At 32.8% G+C, this 19,104-nt stretch overlaps 2 protein-coding genes across 7 annotated transcripts; both read right to left on the bottom strand.

Moving 5' to 3' along the window:
• Positions 1–147: 147 nt before the first annotated feature.
• Positions 148–10,278, bottom strand: LOC103849572 (probable RNA-dependent RNA polymerase 5). 5 transcript variants are annotated; one of them, XM_033274678.1, is made up of 18 exons: positions 4,785–10,278; positions 4,558–4,702; positions 4,338–4,467; positions 4,136–4,210; positions 3,756–3,939; positions 3,411–3,609; positions 3,243–3,330; positions 3,022–3,171; positions 2,905–2,931; positions 2,742–2,813; positions 2,542–2,648; positions 2,311–2,459; positions 2,004–2,238; positions 1,694–1,919; positions 1,467–1,615; positions 1,076–1,380; positions 793–992; positions 148–646 (listed from the first exon to the last, which is right to left on the bottom strand). In XM_033274678.1, exons 1-18 carry the CDS (start codon positions 5,095–5,097, stop codon positions 410–412), a joined length of 2,991 nt encoding a protein of 996 aa, XP_033130569.1. In that variant the 5' UTR covers positions 5,098–10,278; the 3' UTR covers positions 148–409. The 5 variants fall into 5 exon arrangements, with proteins under 5 accessions (XP_033130569.1, XP_033130571.1, XP_033130568.1 ...); XM_033274680.1 differs by having other exon boundaries at positions 2,905–2,925; positions 4,558–4,705; positions 4,785–10,277; XM_033274677.1 differs by having other exon boundaries at positions 4,558–4,705; positions 4,785–10,276.
• Positions 10,279–11,302: 1,024 nt separating this feature from the next.
• On the bottom strand, positions 11,303–13,127 carry LOC103848313 (methyl-CpG-binding domain protein 4-like protein). Of its 2 annotated transcripts, XM_033274691.1 has the most exons (6): positions 13,005–13,104; positions 12,911–12,927; positions 12,812–12,873; positions 12,050–12,709; positions 11,667–11,863; positions 11,303–11,595 (listed from the first exon to the last, which is right to left on the bottom strand). In XM_033274691.1, the coding sequence occupies exons 2-6, from the start codon at positions 12,921–12,923 to the stop codon at positions 11,481–11,483; spliced, it is 1,047 nt and encodes a 348-aa protein (XP_033130582.1). In that variant the 5' UTR covers positions 12,924–12,927; positions 13,005–13,104; the 3' UTR covers positions 11,303–11,480. The 2 variants fall into 2 exon arrangements, with proteins under 2 accessions (XP_033130582.1, XP_033130580.1); XM_033274689.1 differs by having other exon boundaries at positions 12,812–12,927; positions 13,005–13,127.
• Between the last annotated feature and the right edge of the window lie 5,977 nt (positions 13,128–19,104).

Raw genomic sequence — 19,104 nt, 5'->3', positions numbered from 1 at the left:
GCTGCTTAGTTTTATTTTAATTCATAAGCAAATATACACACTAGAGGACAAATCTAAGGATTAAAAGAACTACTTATACCAAAAGGCACTCACCACAGAGCTCCACCTATAAGTTAGGTTACTTAAATTAAAAAAAACTGAAATAAATTTAGTTAAAGGTTCATTATTATTTAACATAATTTTATTACAAGAGAATTCATAAGCAAATGCACACACGAAAGTATCAAAAAGTAGATGATAAGGGTAGACTTAGAACTAAAAACAAAAGGAACTACTACACCACATTTTAAACGGATACATTACGTTTTTACCAAGGTAAGATACTTGACCCACACGCTTCTTATGTTACATGATGATACCACATCAAAATGCTTATTAATACTAAAAGAAGATAACAAGTACTTTGTGTTCATCCCCAAAGCTCTTTAAGCACAGCAGGTGAAGATACGAAGGATTCCCCCCGCGTTTTCTCTAGGTAGAACTTGCACAGCACCGGTCCTGCAACCTTCCAGACAAAACCACAGTTCCTAACCTTTTTCATTTTGATTGCATGGTCGTAAGCGATGTTGTAAAGTGCCAAGGCTTGCAGATAAAGCTCTTCAAGACTTTTCTTGCTGTCTTTAAACCCAGCAGCACCATAGAACTCCTGCCACACAAGCAGCGTACATAAATCTCAGAATTGTTTCTTTATAATTATAAATAATTAAATTGGGGAGAGACTTCCATTGGACCAGTAAACAAAACATCCTTGATCCATTAGTTTTGTTGGTAGCATCAGATCAAAGAGCTTACCTGCTTGTATCTCTGGATAACTTCACTGGCTGATTCATTTTTTTCCTGCTTGTGTCTCTGAATAACTTCACTGGCTGATTCAGCTTTGTTACTCAACGCCTTGCTCATCTCCCTTCTGTAATCATCATACCACCGTCCATATTTCTCCATATGAAAATCAGAGACCGGCTCATCTTTGAAACATGAGAGTTTATTGATTTCTGAATTGTATAAAGCACAGTCAAACTAATATTCATGATGATATAATGATTTATTTCTGTGTTATACAAGAAAGGTTCATTACCAGATAATGGTGTGTGTTCCCCTGCTGTCTGTGAATTAACAAAGTCATAAATCTTTCCAAGAATGGAAGTAGACTTGAATTTCTGATCTCGCTCCATGTAATGTGGAAAAACATCAGGCTTCAGCTCGTCTGGGAGATCAACTTTTGCACCGTTCTTGGGTGCATCAAGAGCATCATAGTATATATCAATCAGCTTTAACATTTTCTTCTTCATTTCAGCTTTTTCCTCAGCCTTCTCATCTCCTACTGTGAGGAATTTGTCCATTATTGTCAACCAGCTGTCAGCAGCCATCCCTACGACATTGCTGTAAACCCAAGAAAAAAAAAATTAATCCCAGAGATACACATTTTAAAAAAAAAACTTAAGTATTAAAAAGTAAGTTGAGAGTACCTAGCATGGAATCTTGTCTTCAAGTACATATTGAAAAGCTCTTCTTCCAAGTCTTCTGGTAAAAGCTGGCTTGGCTTTTTAGCAGAGTTACTGTTATTAGGAGGAGTCAAACTCACCCACGGTTCACTTGGTTTGAAGTGTTCAAGTAGCTAAACCAGAAAGCAAACCACAAAAAAATCAGGTCACACCAATATGCAATTTTACTTTCTAATGAAGGTGTTATCTACCTCCAGATTTCTTGAGATGAAATACATATCACCATCAAAGTCACCACCTGCAATCTCATCACCCAAAGATCTTGGACCTTTCTGAGGGAAGAACACACCATACTTTGAGTTTCCAACATACTCCTCCAAGGCCTTAACATAAGTAGCCTTAAGTACATGTATGTCTCCAAAATGTAGTCCAGGATTCCTGTAAACTAGCACATTCCCTGAGATTTGGCCAGACTCACTACACCAAACCACAACAAAGAATGTAGTTAGGAAATAAACATCTAACTCAAAAAGTGAAAGAGCAAGAGATTAAGAAGCATACAGGATGACACAGACTTCATCTTCCTTTAACTCTCCAGTGGGATCAACTGTACCCATGAGATAGTATGATTCACTCACAGGAAGCCTTCCTGCTTTGAGATCATTCTTCTCTGTTTTTGAAAGAATATTTAAAAGAATATTCAAATGATCCTTCAAGTGTGGCTCGTCAAGTGGGATACCAGCCAAAATCATTTGTGCAGCGTTGTGATCGTCCATATCTCCATAGTTAAGGGCAGCTGCACAAATTAATTGAAGATCATTCATTAGTCACATCGTAAGTTAAATAGGGACTTTGGAATATTAAGGACCTTCAAGAGCAGCTCGCTTGTTGTTGAAAGTGGTTTTTGACTCTTTCAACGTGTTGCGCAGTATATTCAAAAAGAATACATCAGGGACTCCTCCATAGCTAAGCAGCGCAACCAAGTATCTCGATAGCCTTGCTCTTTTAGGTGGATTACTGGATGATGATGGAAACAAGTAGATGTTACTATCAAGAACTTTAGTATCAAAACAAGAAGTATCCAAGAAACAGACTTTACCTTGTAGTGACTACCTCCAAAGAGTCAAAGGTGCTAGAATTTGACAAATCTCGATCTTTAGAAACCTTGATCATAGAAGGTCGAACCTGGACAGTCCGAGGAGGAAGCTGCCAAAATTTGAAGCAACATAAGGAATAACTTGCAAACATTTAAACAAACAAATATGGATTTTGTAATGAAAAAGAACAAAGCAGCCTTACTTTCTTGTTCAAGAGAAAAGTTCCCTTAACAGCATAGCCCCCATAAAACATCCGGAACTGGATCAGAAGAGGCTGTTTGGAAGGAAAAAAAAGTATTAATGTTACTGCTCTGTTCAGTAATACAATCAACCAGAAAGAGGGGAGTGTAGACTTTATTACATACCGGGTCTTGTTTACAAGCTCCCTGCACCTAAGTAAGAAAAAAACATGATAAGGAAACATAAGAGTGAACAAAGTGAACCTAAGACATTTCCCTTTGTCATGGAAATAGAGAACATACCTGAACACTATCACTCCTGAGGCATTTTCCCTTAAATATATTTACTGGACACATCCGAGCCAGGTCCTCAGAGATGTAGCCAGTTCCATCTGAATGTATACGAGGTTTCCCATTCTTATCAAGAACATCTTTATCATTCTCATCCTGCAACTGGAACCACATTAGAGACTACACTAAGTAGATGCAGTTCTTGAAGGAAACATATATTAAGAAAGACGTACATGGCAGTTTATATCATCTATTTCTTCAAAGTTAATCCGAGTCATGTCAACTTCAAGCTTCTTAGTCTTTGAAAGAATTAACGGAAACCTGAAGCATCAACAAAAAGGCTCAAAGATGAAACATATTAGCATGCCTCTAGTAGAGGCTCAGAGAAGAAACTTGAGTACCTTGCCATATACTTGGCCAGGGATGGCAATGTGTGGACATGCATAAAATGCATACGAGCTTCATGGATTGACTTCCATGAAAAGATATAGGGATCTCCCAAGTCATTCGAAGATGTAGAGTCTGTGCGTATAAAGTAGCATTTCACTCCTTTTGTAGAAAAGTCTTTCTTCTTCTCTTCTTTCCCTCCATCTTTGAAAACTGTTTCAACAGAAAGTTAAAAGAAGCTCTAAGTATCTACTTTCTAAACCCAAAGAAAGAATATTTAACAAATGAAAAAGTGTTGTATGTGCAATGACATGAATGATAAGTTAATGGAGTCAAAAATAACAAGGAAAGAGACCCACCAAAAAATTGATAACGGCGTAACCCAATCATGATACCCTTCTTGGCAATCCTTTTGTATGCAGAGTAAGGGTCATTACTATAGGTTGACGAGTTCTTAGGGACATCCTCAAACTTGACAGTCAACACATTATCATCACCCAAGACCTTGTGCAGGTGTGTTCCAGTGGGTTCAAGAAGAGGGCCCTGTGAACATAAGTATCAGTATGTTGAGTCAATGTCAAATAACTTGGAAAAGACTTCTTTCAACAGTTTCTACAAGTATCTCATAAACTAAACGCCTTATAACAGAAAGTAGATATGCGACATGAGAAAATGTAAACATTGGCCCTTTTACTTATTTAACATTAACGAAAAATAGTAGTTAAAGAGTGAAATGAACCTTGAGTGTGTAACTTCCGTCCAAAGCAACATGACACTGATAATAATGAGTCTTCCCACTATCCCATTCAAGTGCCTGCAGAAAAAGGAATTTGTAATTTAAACATAAGTCTCAGTTTCTTGTCAATATACTTTTAGAAATGCAAATCATAAAAGATAAATAATACTTAAAATACAGCAGAGCAAACAGCAATAATGTATACCACTCTACGGTCTGTTGGGGAACAAGAATCCTTTCCCAAGCGCTCCCAGACCACTGCCTCATATGCAACCATAGACAAGTCCCTCCACTGCCTGATCTCATCAGCAGTTATAACCTGAGCCAGCGATTTCCTATAAAACATACAATATTTATTTTTTAAGTATCACAGAAAAGGTAAATATTACTTTAAAATAGATTGATAACTTGCAGCACAAACATACCCAGGAATGTAGCTAAGCAACAGAAACGCCTTCTTAAACTCAAGTTCACCCAAAGCTAAGATCTCAGGAGGAATGTGCTGAGATCCTCCATAGCTTTCTCTTTTCATACACTTTGGAGAAGGAGCTTCAGAGTCAAGAGACATCTCTTCTACAAGCAAACATAGTAAACTACTCTTGAGCATAAGAAATTACATATTTTCACTATTTTCTGTTTTGTGATAACTCACCTCGAAGACGAAGACGGTGTCTTGCAGCAGGAGACTGTGGAGAGCCATTAGTGGCCTGGTCAAGCAAAAAGTTGATGAATCTATTGTGGGTCGTCTTCACTTGCTGCGAGTTTAAGACTTTCCTGAGAGTATCAGAAGCCAACTCCTCAGAAAACAAAGACAGTCTCTGCCTAGTCTCATCACTTATCGGACCAAGATTGTGTTTCCTGTAGACTTCCTCCAAAATTGCTTCAACAGGACCAGGAAGAGTGTTCTCTGACCGTGAAGGAGCTTGATCGCCACCGTTAACATGCTGACTAGTTCTGTTTTCCATTTTTCTCTGTGTTTTGTGTTTTGTTCACTTCTTGTTGTATGGTTTTCTCTTTGGAGTGTAGAGTGAGTCTTTTATAAAGAGTCGAGGAAACTTCACAGAGAAGGAAGCATTAGTTTATTATTGGCTAACCAAAAAGAAAATCTTTTCACTGTGTCAAATTGATTGACAAGAAAAACGCAACTTTGTATAATAGTTAAAAGAGACTAATAATCGGAATTGACATTTCTACCCCTAATGTTAGTCATATATTACCGAAAGGCAACATTTTTTCGCCGCCTAAATTTAAAAATGGCGCCAATTGCGAACCATATGCTTCTCCTAGAGATTTCGAGGAGAATTTACAATTTCACAAAAGTAATGACGACATTTCTTCTGCACATATTCATAAAGGTACGTTCACATGGAGGATTAAGAGAATTTTAAATGCAAACACACAACTTTTTTTTTGAGAAATACATGGATATACAAGGATAGACAATCTATTTACCTACAAGAACTATTATATATATATATTTTAAGGAATTATTATATATTAAATCTTTATCTAGGAACTAATAATTACAAATTTATTTTTCTCCAAACTGATAATTCAAAATTAATTATCCATAGATCATGGTTTTAATTGGCTAATTATGAACCATATAACTTTAAACTGACTAAAAACAAAATAAAATTCACTTAAAAGTAAAAAAAATATCAAAAACTATTTTTTATTAAACCAAACCATCCACAAGTTATATGTCCATAGAACACCCGTCTACAAAACATCAATCCACTCATATGTCAAATTTTTTTGCTTGCACTTTATGTTTTTTATCACCTAATAGAGATTCTTATGTAAATGTTAGGATTAAAGATACAATGAATCTTCAACGAAGCCTATCATCTTTGCATGCTGAATGTGAAGCCTTGATTTAGGTAATGGAGTGTATGAAGACCCTGCAGTTCTCAGATGTAGTATTTGTGACGGATTTTTCTCAATCTGTGAAGATGGTGTCCTCACCTGAAGAATGGTCAGCGTTTGCTATACACATGGAAGAATTCTACCGTAGTAAGACTTTTTTCCCTAACTTCAAGATCAGACATATTCCAAGGACACAAAACACAATGGCGGACAAGCTTGCACGTGGTGCAAAGAGTTCTCCTTCAGCTATGTTATATGTCGATTCACTACCCTCGGTTTGGCTATCTAAACCGGTGGTTTCATAGGCTAATAGCCTCTTATGTTGTAAAAAAAAGACACAATGCATCAATCAATTCTCAATAACGAATCCATGTATACACATCCATTACAACATATGAACATTTACTCAATGCATATCACCACATGCAAGGACCATAAATGTTTTGTTGTAGATATATATTTAATAAATCGTTTGACGTTCCATATCAATGTGGAGGGGTTTCTATGTTTGATCGCTCAAAATTCTCTACATACAATTTTCCAAATGACAAACACACACGCAAAATGCACATCTTCGGATCCACATACATGCATCTACACAAAACCCAATCCAAATCAGTTTCACAAATCCTCATCAAGTACATGTGTTCATGCACTGTGTTTTTTGTATTTGTGTTCACTCACCTACATCAACTAGTAAAAATTTCAAAATTTATAATTTTCAAATCAGAATTTTGAATCGGTTTATGTGAAAATTTCAGGTCCATTTATACATTTTGGGTACAATTTGGGTATATCTTACCCTATACCCGAAATTGGACCCGAAAACATGTAACCTGATAACACTAAACCTGCAAATTTCAACACAAAATTCAAAAGAATAAAAACATAGTTTTAATATATAAATTTTACCAAATAGTCGACATAAAAACTGATCAAGTGGCAATTCAAAACCATAAAGAACAACCAAAAACATAAAGAACAAACCAAAAACAATAACAAAGTGATAACTCGGTCTCGGTACTTATGAATTATGAGCAGCAACATTTAAAATTTATCTTCTATCTCCATTCAACATCTGAAATTTAAAACAACAAGAATTAATTTAATTATCAAGAATGAAAACGTAACACAAATATTATAGAGATGTAATTATAAAGAAGGAGATAGAAACCATAAATTATACATCTTATAAGATTATCTTACATCTCTAATTGCTTAAGCATTTGTTTCTTTCTTATGACTCCTTTTCCTTTGAGTTTAATCTCACATTTGAGCCACTGCTCGGTACACATTAATACTTCTATCATATACTGTGTTAAGAAGCTTCTGCTTGAGTCTAAAACTCGGCCACTAGGGCTGAAGGCAAATTCAAATTTTACAGAAGACACTTGCATTGCAATTATATCCCTAGCTACTAGTGAGTGAAACCATATACTTTGCATGATTAACCTTCCAATATGAGAATACATCATACTCTGAACCATCTATAAGATTTGGATTATCCACATTCTCTTTCAAATACATATCTATCTTTTTCTTTTTTAAAATCATGTTTCTCGAACATGCTCGTTGTAGATGTCCTTCATGCGCTCATAGACAAGCCCGTTCCCAAGTACTGTTATCTGAGATACTTCATCTCCAAATTGATCTTGTGACTGAGATTCAGAAGATGCTCCTTGAGACTGACGATGAACTGATGCAACCAAACCACCAACAGTGCCATTGTTGTTGTACTGATCATCAAACAAACTCCTCAAAATGTCTTCTACTTCATCATTCAAATGAGTAATCAGAACTGAACCTGCTCCATAAACTTCAAAAAACACTCTGTGAAAAAATTCATTTCCTTTGTTGGGTCAAGAACACCAACAACAATACTAAGCTTATTCATCTCAAAATTTGTCCCAAATGGACCCCAATACTTTCCTAGTTTCCTTAACATGGTTGCTCCCTTAAACTTTAAAATTCCATCTGAACTAGAAGACGTGCTTAATTAATCCAGTAATGTTCCTCGTTACGGTGATGATTGCAGTAAACAACTTATGCGTACAAACCAAATTTGTAGCAGACATAACCAAAGTAGCTTTGTGGAAAATTATTAAAAATTGGACTAAACTATTAACTGTTTCCCAAGCATCTTTGCTTGATGGTCCAAGTCGTTTTTTTCCTCCACAGTTTCGTTGACGTAGTCTTTATAGGACTTCTCCTAGGCTTCCATCTTGTCAAAATCCACCTTAAATTTCAAAGCCTGTTCTAGCATCATACATGTGCAATTTCACCTTGTTTTCACACCTAAAGGTAAGTTTCCTCTTTGAATTCTTCCTGACTCTACACCCTGCTTAAAGGACCTCGGTGTTGAAGACCTCAAAAAATGAATGGCAATACGAATGCAGTTTACACTGCTGTCTATCTCCTGCAAACCTTCTCCAACAATCAGATTGAGTGTAGGAGTAGCACACAAAAATGCATAAACCGGCCATCTGAAACCAATGTCTCATCTCCATTTTTTTTTCCTTAAAAGCTTCTTTAAAGTTTCTCATTGCTAAACTGTTTGATGTGGCATTATCTATAGTTATGTTGAACACTCTTTTGATATCTCATTTCTCTAAGCAGTCAAGAAGTTAAATTAAACCAAAGAACAAACAACAACATAATCAAATTTGAAGTCGGAATCGACCTAGAAATATTAAACCCTAAACAAAAAACAATTCGAAAGCAAGGAACACAATAATCTTAGACTCAGATTAAACCAAAACCATAAACAAGAATTAAAACAAAAGTTAGAGACTTACCCTCAATCGATTTCGAGACGCTAATGAAGGAGCCGTTAGGGTTAGGCTCTGATTTAGAATCTGATGAACTTGATTCTTAAGGGATTCCAGTTTGACGGTGTTTGCCGTTTGGTTTTGGAATTACAATTTATAAATCGATAATCTCTTTGTTTTAATCTATTTTGGGGGGAGTGTAAACGAACAAAGGGAACTAATGGTAAATCGAGCAAGTAGAAATCAATAGATAGTATAGGGTAGGGTGGTTATTAAAACTCTAGTCCACTAATACCTGATCGGGTATAGGGTGTGGTTTGAATCGGATCTAAGAACTGCACGTCTTCAGAAATTAGACCCTATAAGATAAAATGGGTTTACATGTACCCGATCCGAACCGGCTTTTTAGGTCAGTTCTGGTTTGGCTCTTCGGTCCGGGTAAATGATCCAAGCCTAACAGGAAATACGACATTTTTCTGTACATATTCATAAAAGCACATTCACCCTGGAGGATTACTGACCAAACGGATTTACCAAATTAGCCTTGAAGAAGTGGCTAGTAGTTAAATTATTATACATACAAAGGGATTTTGTGTTCTTCATATAATGGATACTAGATATTTAAAAAAATACTTAATAGTTCCTAAATCTTTTTAATCATCTTCTAACTTGTCTTTTAAATAATTTATATACATAGACTGTAAAGAAAATATTTTCTATATATCGTAAATTAAAATTTTGTTTACCATATTTTACTTATAAAATTAAAAACTTGACTATACTAAACCCTATTTTACTTATAGAATTAAAAACTTAACTATACTATATTTAATAGATTATATTTCCAAATTAATTTTTTTTATACCTACTTATGCAAAATTTATAGTACACAATATAATTAATAAACCCTCTGCTTCTCGTAGAGTTTTTCAAGCAATTTTCAATTTCACAACTGTAAATGTTAACATAATGACTTTGTGTTCTTCAGATTATGTATACATGTCACTCTGCTTTTTTTTTTTTACTTAATTAACTAAATTTAATGCTGTCAGGGAAACAAGAGAACCACATCACATCTTTGGTTAGTTTACTCACCTAACACGCTTATTTGAAGCAACAAAGGCTTATCATTAACCTAAGTAAAATTGTGCAGAAAGTAAACAATGATCTTTCAATGTCAAGGCTTGTGGGTAGAGTTTCTTGAGTTCCTCCAGCGCCAAGTTTACTACCCCTTGGCCACTGGTTCCCTCACTGTGATTCGAAACATGATAAGGAAACACAAGATACTCGAAGAAACTCCTGAATATCAGTCACTTCTGATATATTTCCCTTTATAAATATGTGATCTCATCATCCTCAACCAAAGTCATTAGTAAAATAGGGAATGAGGAACATTTAGATTAATTACAAGTTGTAAGATTACTCAACTCTGGTGCACTGGTAGCTAATTATTATAAATATAATACAAGCTTCGTTTTTTTTTTTTAACGCTGATTTATTATGATCTTACAATTATGATATAGGAAATATTACATAGACGATTCGACAACCGACAATACTACCTGCCTTATGAAGACCTACGCCTAACTGCAGCACCTGAGCCGTCCTATGAAGATCCACGCCTGACCAGATTTACTTGCACCATGTTGAAGATCTCTTGCAAGTCTTTCCTTTGTAGTCTGCATAATTGGTTAATAAACCGCTCTCTCCGGGACTTGAAACCTGGATTTTCTGTAATGTGCAATAAATTGCATAGTCTGGGATTCGAACCCCAGACCTGGGTGTAGAAGCCTTTAAACCTTAACCAATAGGCTACGGTGCTTCCACACAAGCTTCGTTATACACATGAAAATAGGTTCTACATTCATAAAACTTAACAAAAGGCATTACAACACTTCCTGATTAGATTAGAACAAAAACAAACGGGCTTTTACTAAGGTAAGATAGGTGACTCACACGCTTCTTATCTTACATGATCACAACAAAAGGCTTATTTATATTACAAGAACAGGGCAGATAACATGTGCTTTGTGCTCAACCCAAAAGCACCTTAAACACACCGAGTGGACATACTAAGGAACTTTCCTCCGTTTTCTAAATGTAGAACCTGCACAGGACCGGTCCTGCAACCTTCCACACAAACCCACAGTTTCGAACGTTATTCATTTTGTAAAGTGCCAAGTCATGCGGATAAAGCTCTTCCAACCCTGCAGGACCATACAACTCCTGACACACAAGCAGAAACAAAAAGAACTATTATAGCCGCAAACAGAGCTATTACAGAATCTTGAAAAGCTCTTACTTGTTGTTCATTAAGCGGCACCAAAAAGAGCTATTATAGCCGCAAACAGTCCAAGACATGGAGCATGCCACTGAACTGGTAGAATATAAATTTCTTTCCAAGGGAAGTACAAAGTAAATGCCTCTTTTCGTTTATAAAGCACTGCAAGTTGATCGTGTAATAGTTTCAGTTCTGTAGAATATCTAGCTTTACCCAATTAGAGATCCATCCTGGTTATGTACTCGGATCACATTTAACAAATATTAAACACATAAAGAACTCATATAGTCATATACGATACCAGAGACATTACAATATAAGATTAAACAAACATTAAGTTAAGATCTCTATCATTTACAACTTTTTAACATTTGTGACAAAAAGAAAAAACAGAGCAAAGAAAATATAATCAGCACAATCTTCTTCCCACTCATAACCTAAACCGAATCCTGAGGAATTCCCAGTAATAGTTTAGCATATGATCATCAGGTCTCACACAATCCCACTTCCCATTACAGAATATGGCATACGCATCCGCTGCATACCTATGATTGAATAATTCCCTAATGAACAAAAACTCTCAACAGAAATAAAATCTGAGTATTCAAAGACTTACTTTCCAACGCCATGCAGTTGAGTCACATGAGTCCAGCTCTCTTGAAGATACTCGAGAGAAACCCGTTTTATCATTTTGGATCTCTTCTTCTGTAGTCCAAGAGGCTTTATCAGAGTCTCTATCTCTTTCTCTTCGACTTTTGTAGCAGTCTTTGCATTAGGACACAGCGCAAACAGGTCTGATATCACCCCCCGCGTCTGCAATCACGTTAAGAAAAATCAACTGACCGACAAGTGAGCCTTTTCTTCTTACAAGAGCAAGTAGTTCCAGTCATGTCTGAATCAATCCGCTTGCATCTACACTTCTTCTGAGACAGTAGGTCTCACTTCCTACTCTCTACTAAAATTATGTAAGTTCAAAAGGGAGAGGAAAGAGGACAGAACCTGTGCACCAGAAGTTTTGTTGAGAAGCATACATATGACCAGCACCCGCCATGGATCGTGCCAGTGATCTTCTTGAAGTAGATTACATGGAGATGGCGGAGGCACCCATGTGTTATCAGGCGTTTTCCGCAGGTATGCCTCATCAGTCTTCTGAGACTGAGACAGAGAATGGCTCACAAGAGGAGTTTTCCTCACCCTTCTTGGTATCTCCTTTTGTGATTCATTTACTTGGGCAGACAGGCCATGGAAATATCTTGAAACTTTCACGATCTTAAAGTATTGACGCATATCTCTTGGCGGGTTTGGAACAGTTGATCCCTGGAAGTATGGAGAAACTTTTCGGACTTTAGCTTTCCTAGTACTGCTTCCACTTTGCGTTTTAGAAGACTCACTATCAGAATTACACCCTTGTTTGTGCTGGAAGTACGGAGAAACTCTTCTTACTTGAGTCAGATATTCACTACATTCTTGTCTTTCACTGTGAGATTCAAAAACACTATCACTATCATCCTTTACTGTGTTCCCTGGAGTAACAAGATTAGTTCTGGTTTTACTTCCAAACCCATTCCATGTCTTCCTCCTCACACCTTTATAAGTACACTCAGACAACAAATCATCCAAACTTCTACACGAAACAAAACTGTTTCTTGTCCCCTTACACTGAAGAACCAAATGACCAGAACCATGTCTAGTTTCAGTAACACCCTCAACGCAAATTCTAACATTAAACAAACTAAAAAACGAGCGACTCTCGTCACTTACCTCGGAGCTGGGTCTGTCGTTTAAATGGTTAGGCGAGGCCCGAAGAGTCCTCGTCACTGAACTATCATCGTTAGGCATATGAAATTTCACTTGATGAGCCATCATCTACCATTAATCTATCCCAAATAACAAAAAAAACGACTCCTTTAGCTAAATTAGCTACCGACCCATACTACAAAATCGAAAATTTCACCTGGGTTTGGTAGATTCTGAGTTTGCTTGGCAATGAAAAGCACGAAATCGAGGAGCTTCTGTTTGGGTGAGGAAAAAAGATCGATACTTTTTTATTATTACTAGATACTACGTGTGTTTTGCCCATGATACGACTTAAACATTTTCATAATTTTTTAAAAATTATTTGTACACTATATTCATTATATTAAAATAAATTTTAAAATATTTTAATATATATTTTTAATTATATAATTAAAAAATTTATTTGATTTATATTTAATTATGTATTTTATGTTTTTAACTTTTTACTAAAATACTTTTTCAGATAACAATACAATATATATATATATATAGATATTTTTTAATTATATTTTTAGATTTTGGATAATTCAATATTCTATTTTAAATTATTTAATTAAGAATTTTATTTGATTAATATTTAGTTTGATAAATCATGTTTTAAACTTTTTACTAAAAGACTTTTTCAGATAACAATACAATATATACATAAATTACTATTTTTTAAATTATATTTTCAGATTTTGGATAATTCTTACTATTATAATTTTAATCAATTATCTAATCAAATAAATTAAAATTTCGTTTTTATTTTTTCATTTAGTTACATTTTATTCATTAAGGGTATAAACGTTATTAACCGCTCTAACTTTTAACGTGAGAGCTTGATTCCAAAAATTTACTTCGCAAATAATAGTATAGATCTAGAGTCAGTCCCTTGCAACCACTGTTTTGAAACCCACCCAGTCACGGTGAACCGGAAAACCCAGTAGCCCATAAAAAAATCAGTTTTAGTTTTGCAAAAAATCCAATATTTAGAAACCGCAAAAATCCGTAAAACTCAATAAAACTCGGAATCCGATACCTGTTGAACTAAAAAATAAGTCGGTTGAACCAATAAATAACTTTTACTTATTTTTTAGTTTTTAATTATGTTTTTAGATTATGTTTTATATTATAAGTTTCCAATTAAGAAGTTAGTTGCTGAAAAAAAAGTTTGTTTTCCCTTTTCATTTGTATAGTTTTAGTGGGGGTTATTGGTTGGTGTATTTTGATATATTTGAAAATTCAAACTAAATCTAGTGTTATTGGTTCTATGATTTTAAAATATGTATTGAAATCATATGTTATTCGTTTAATGATTCATAAATGGGGAAATTTCACTTTTACCACTTTTAAGATACTATTATTCATGTTTGCCACTACTAAAGAGACATTTTCAAAAATACACTTTTCATTAAGAGGTAAAAAACTCTTATATACTTGTTAAATATATATAATAAATAAATATGTAAATAAATAATAATTATATATCCTTGTTCTAAATCCTAAACCCTATACCCTCAATTCTAAACCCTAAATCCTCAATTCTAAACCCTATAAACTAAACTCTATCTCACCTTTCAATTCTTAATCCTAAGTCTATATTAGTTATATAACATTAGGATTATAAATGCATTTTTTCTCTCTTTAAAAATGAGGGTAAAAGTGATTCGTGTAAACTTGAAAAGTGGTATCATGAAAGTGATATTTTTGGCAATTTCTCTTCATAAATTATAATTCAAATCAAGTGTTATTCAATCATACGAATTTACTAATAGATTTGATTTCATAATGGATTAGCATGGATTTATTTGTTAAAAATACAAAGGCTCAAATCCGAGGGAAAACCTCCGGATTTGTAAATACTAATCCGAGAGAATTTGTATATTTTACTTGGATTTATAAATAATGGATTTCTAAATCAATCAAAATATATAAACCAATAACACATCTCCTTAGTATTTATAAATCCAAGTAAAATATACAGATTTTTAAATTTTTTCGGATTAGTAATTACAAATCCAGAGATTTTCCCTCGGATTTGAGTCTTTGTATTTTTAACAAAAAAATACAAAAAAATCCATTCAAATACATTATAAAATGAAATTTATTAGTAAATCCATACGATTGAATAACACTTGATTTAATATAGAATTTATGAATCATTAAACCAATAACACATGATTTTAATACATATTTGAAAATCATAAAACAAATAACACTAAATTTAGTTCGGATTTTCAAATCCATTAAAATACAACAACCAATAACCCCTACCTATATTTGTGATTTTTAGATTTTGATGAAGATTTCACTATGCCACCTGAAGAAAATAAAGTGAACGATGGCACAGAGAACCAAATTAGTTGATGTGATTTGGTGTTAGTTTATTTCCGTTATTGACAGTTTATTATGATCTTTTACTTTTGTTTTATTTTGGATATGGAGTTTAATTTATTATTTACATTAGAAATTTAAATATTTATGAATTTTATGTCTTGATTTTTTTAGATGTCGTAACTCTTACCTTTTGTTACAGAAAATTTTAAATAGTCTAAATCATTTTTTGATATTTTGTATGTCAATTGAATATAAAAATATAAAACTAAAGTTAAGTATTTTCTAAATATTTTTAAACATAAAATATATCCAAACTATTATTTTGTGTTTTTTTAAAAAAATTTAGAAAATATTAAACTTTAGTTTCTATATTTTTATTTACATAGCTAATATATTATTATATAATAAAATTAATTTATTTATTACTCGCGCAGTTCATCCGCTGTCGATCCAGTGATCCATCGACCCAGTAAGTCGTCCGGTTTTGTTTGATGTTTTAATTTAATAAATAAATAAAAGTAAGAAATCAGTTTATTATATTTTTAGGATTGTTTTTGCATATGTTGTGTGAAAATTATTTTATAATTAAGAACTCGTTTTTACATACTTCTAGTTAATATTTCTATTTTATAATCATGGTGCATAGGTGAATTTTTATCAACTTTCTACTTAGTGCTAGAGAAAACACTCGTACCTATAATTTAAACCCAACTCAACCCGAATTAAGAATTAGATGGAAAAAAATTAAAAGTTAAATAAGGCCAATCGAGTCACTCACAATATCATACACTTTCTTATGTAATAATTTAATATTTTATTATAACTTATCCTATGCTTATTAATTTTCTTAATTCATTATTTTTAATCATATATTTTCATAACAACATTTTCATTGAAAATGAAGTAGACAAATATTACATAGTAAAAACAAAAAAATGTAATAAGATGAAAATGAAACTTGTTTTTTTTTTGACAAAATGCATATAAAAATCACTTCCGTGACTATAATAATAATCTAACTTTTATGACCAAACATAAAAATATATATCAAATATGAGTTTGTTTTCGTATGATCAAACATGTGTATTATTTCCGTATGACCAAACACATATAAATGACAATCATGAGGACATCCTAATTTTGATTTTTGTTAATTAAATAGTTTAAACATCATACTTATCATCAAATTCCTTTTTTTTTAACACTAAATAATTTTAAACTTTTATTTTGTTTGGATTTTTTTTTAAAAGGCTTCTTTTCATTTACAATTAAATATATATATATATCAAACACTCTTTTACATTTTTTGTTTAGGATTTTAGGAAAAGAAAATTACGGGAAATTTTTTATGTTTACCATTTTCTTGCTACCATTATTCATGTTTACCACCATTAAATAAACATTTTCAAAAAAAAAACACTTTTCATTAAGTGACAAAAGACTCTTATATCATTGTTCTCTATATATATAATAAATAAGAATTCAAATAAAAAAAATAATAATAAAAATAACTTTTTTTTTATGTTTTCGAATTATAATTTTTCAAATTTGAACATTTTTATATTTTTTTGAATTTGTTTTTGGAATTTTTTTTTCGATTATTTTTTTGCAAATTTATTTTTGAAAATCAAAAACTGTTTTTACCATATTTTACTTATAGAATTAAAAACTTAACTATTCTAAACCCTATTTTACTTATAGAATTAAAAACTTAACTATCCTAAACCGTATTTTTCTTATAGAATTAAAAAATTAAATATACTATATTTAATACATTATATTTCCAAATTTAAAATTTTATTTTATACCTACTTATGTAAAATCTATAGTACACAGTATAATTAATAAACCCTCTCAAGCCCGTCCTAGCCATAAGGATGGTAAAGCTGTTGCTTTAGGCTACATTTATATTTAACATTTTTATGACCACAAAATCTTAACCTGTGTAATGATCATAAGTGGTCGTTTTTTATCTTCTTTAGTATAAGATGTAATATTTAGTTATTTTCCTTCTTCTCATGCTTTCTTGGTGTCTTCTTTCAATAGAATCCCATTAGATATAATTGATATTAAAGAATATTTAGTTATTTTCCTTTTCCTCATAATTTCCTAGTGTCTTTTTTATAGCTAATAATCATGTATATATATTTCTTTTCAACTATCATTTATTGTCCTCTAAATTATCATAGTTAAAGACAGTCATATTTTATATTTCAAACACATATTAGTAATGCATTTTTCTTATATTTTTATGATTTTCTTGATTCTTTATATAATTGTAAAATAACTTAACAAAAATCCAGGTTAAAATTTACAGCAATCACAACTAAACTGTTATATTTGTTTGATTTAAAAGATAACAGAAATTTGGTTTTAATGCAATACATTTTCCTATATAAAATAAATATATAGTAATGATAAACAAAAGTCAAAATTTCTGAAAATAAATCAAAGGCCACATTTTTTATTTTGGTTTAGAGAAAACCACCAAAATAACTTCAAACTTTCAAAAAGAAGCCCAAAAAAACTTGAACTTGTATATGAGTAATTTAAATCTTCAACTTTTAAATATTGGTCATTTTAATCTTGTTTTTATGTTGACCCAGTCATTTTAACTTAGCAATAGTCAACTGTTAATATACATTTAATGTCTGTTAAGATTAAACTACGTAACTTTAACTAAACCAGCGTCAGTTTTATCTTATTTGAAACAATAGTTGTTTCTTGTGAGTCAAGAAATTGAAATGAAAGACAAGTTTTCGTTTAAGTGTTAATGACTTTTGTCTCAGTACTGTTCTTCTCAATAATTCTTGTGATTATGAAATAAAGATAAATTAAATTTATTGGGACGAAGATGCTAAAAACACCAGAACAAACATACACGGGCTGTACAAAGAAACATAAGACAAAGGAGAGACACAACACTAACACGTCATCACCAACCATTGACATAGCTTTAAAGAACTCATAGAACAGCTTCTTGTTTTCTTTAAATCATTATTTCTTTCTTACTGTTAGAGTTTCAAGATTAAGAGAGATTGATTTTGATTCTTTCTCATTCTCAATCTACAAGAACTGCTGCTCCTTCCACCTGTTTCAACCACCATTGTTTGTGTTATGAGTCTTCAAAATGTTGCTGAAAAAATGAAACTAGATATAATATGTTCTTAAAGAATCAATCAATCAGCTTGAATGTGGCTCCCCAAATTTCTTCTTAAGCAGGAATGGCATTGATCTTATTCTTAGGGTTCTCAAAGCTCCTAAGCCCACCTAACGCAATTGAGTAAAAACAGCCTGCAACACAGACAACCATTCAAATCGCTGCAGTGTCCTAAAAGTCTTGAACCTAAAGCAAAAACAAAAACAATCTTGAGGGAAAGAAGCAAGTGATTTCCACAAGTACCTTTTAGCAACTCAAATGTATTCTTCTCTTCTTAAATAAAGCCAAAGCAAAGTGACAAAGTCATAATAGCTAAAACAAAGTTATAATCAAGCCACAAAGCCCCAAAGTCTCAACACCAAAACGTAAACCATGGCCATAAATAACAAAGAAATACACACAATAGCTCTTCTTTAAACTCACGAATCACCCACTTCAGTTCTTCAGAAGGACGACCAGTATTTTCTTGAGTCTGTGGACACCACTTGACCATCTTGTTATAATCTACGTAAGACTCAACGAGGAAACGATCAAACTTCTCAGCTCGTTCTGGATAAACTAGCTCTTCACAACATTCTTCTTCGGTCTGTGTTTTCCGTGGAAGGATGTGTGGTCGATTTGGGGATTCGATGAAGAATATTTTATCAAACGATGGGATTACATCTAACGGAGGTTAAAGATAATTAACTGTTGACTTTAGAGTAGTTTAAATGACCTAGTCAACATAAATGTGAGATTAAATCGGCCAATATTTAAAAAAAATTGGTGATTTAAATTG

The sequence above is a fragment of the Brassica rapa genome, chromosome A07, assembly GCF_000309985.2.
Source record: "Brassica rapa cultivar Chiifu-401-42 chromosome A07, CAAS_Brap_v3.01, whole genome shotgun sequence".
Lineage (NCBI taxonomy): Eukaryota > Viridiplantae > Streptophyta > Magnoliopsida > Brassicales > Brassicaceae > Brassica > Brassica rapa.
Note: the sequence above shows the minus strand (reverse complement) of the source record. Positions and strands in the feature narration are given on the sequence as shown.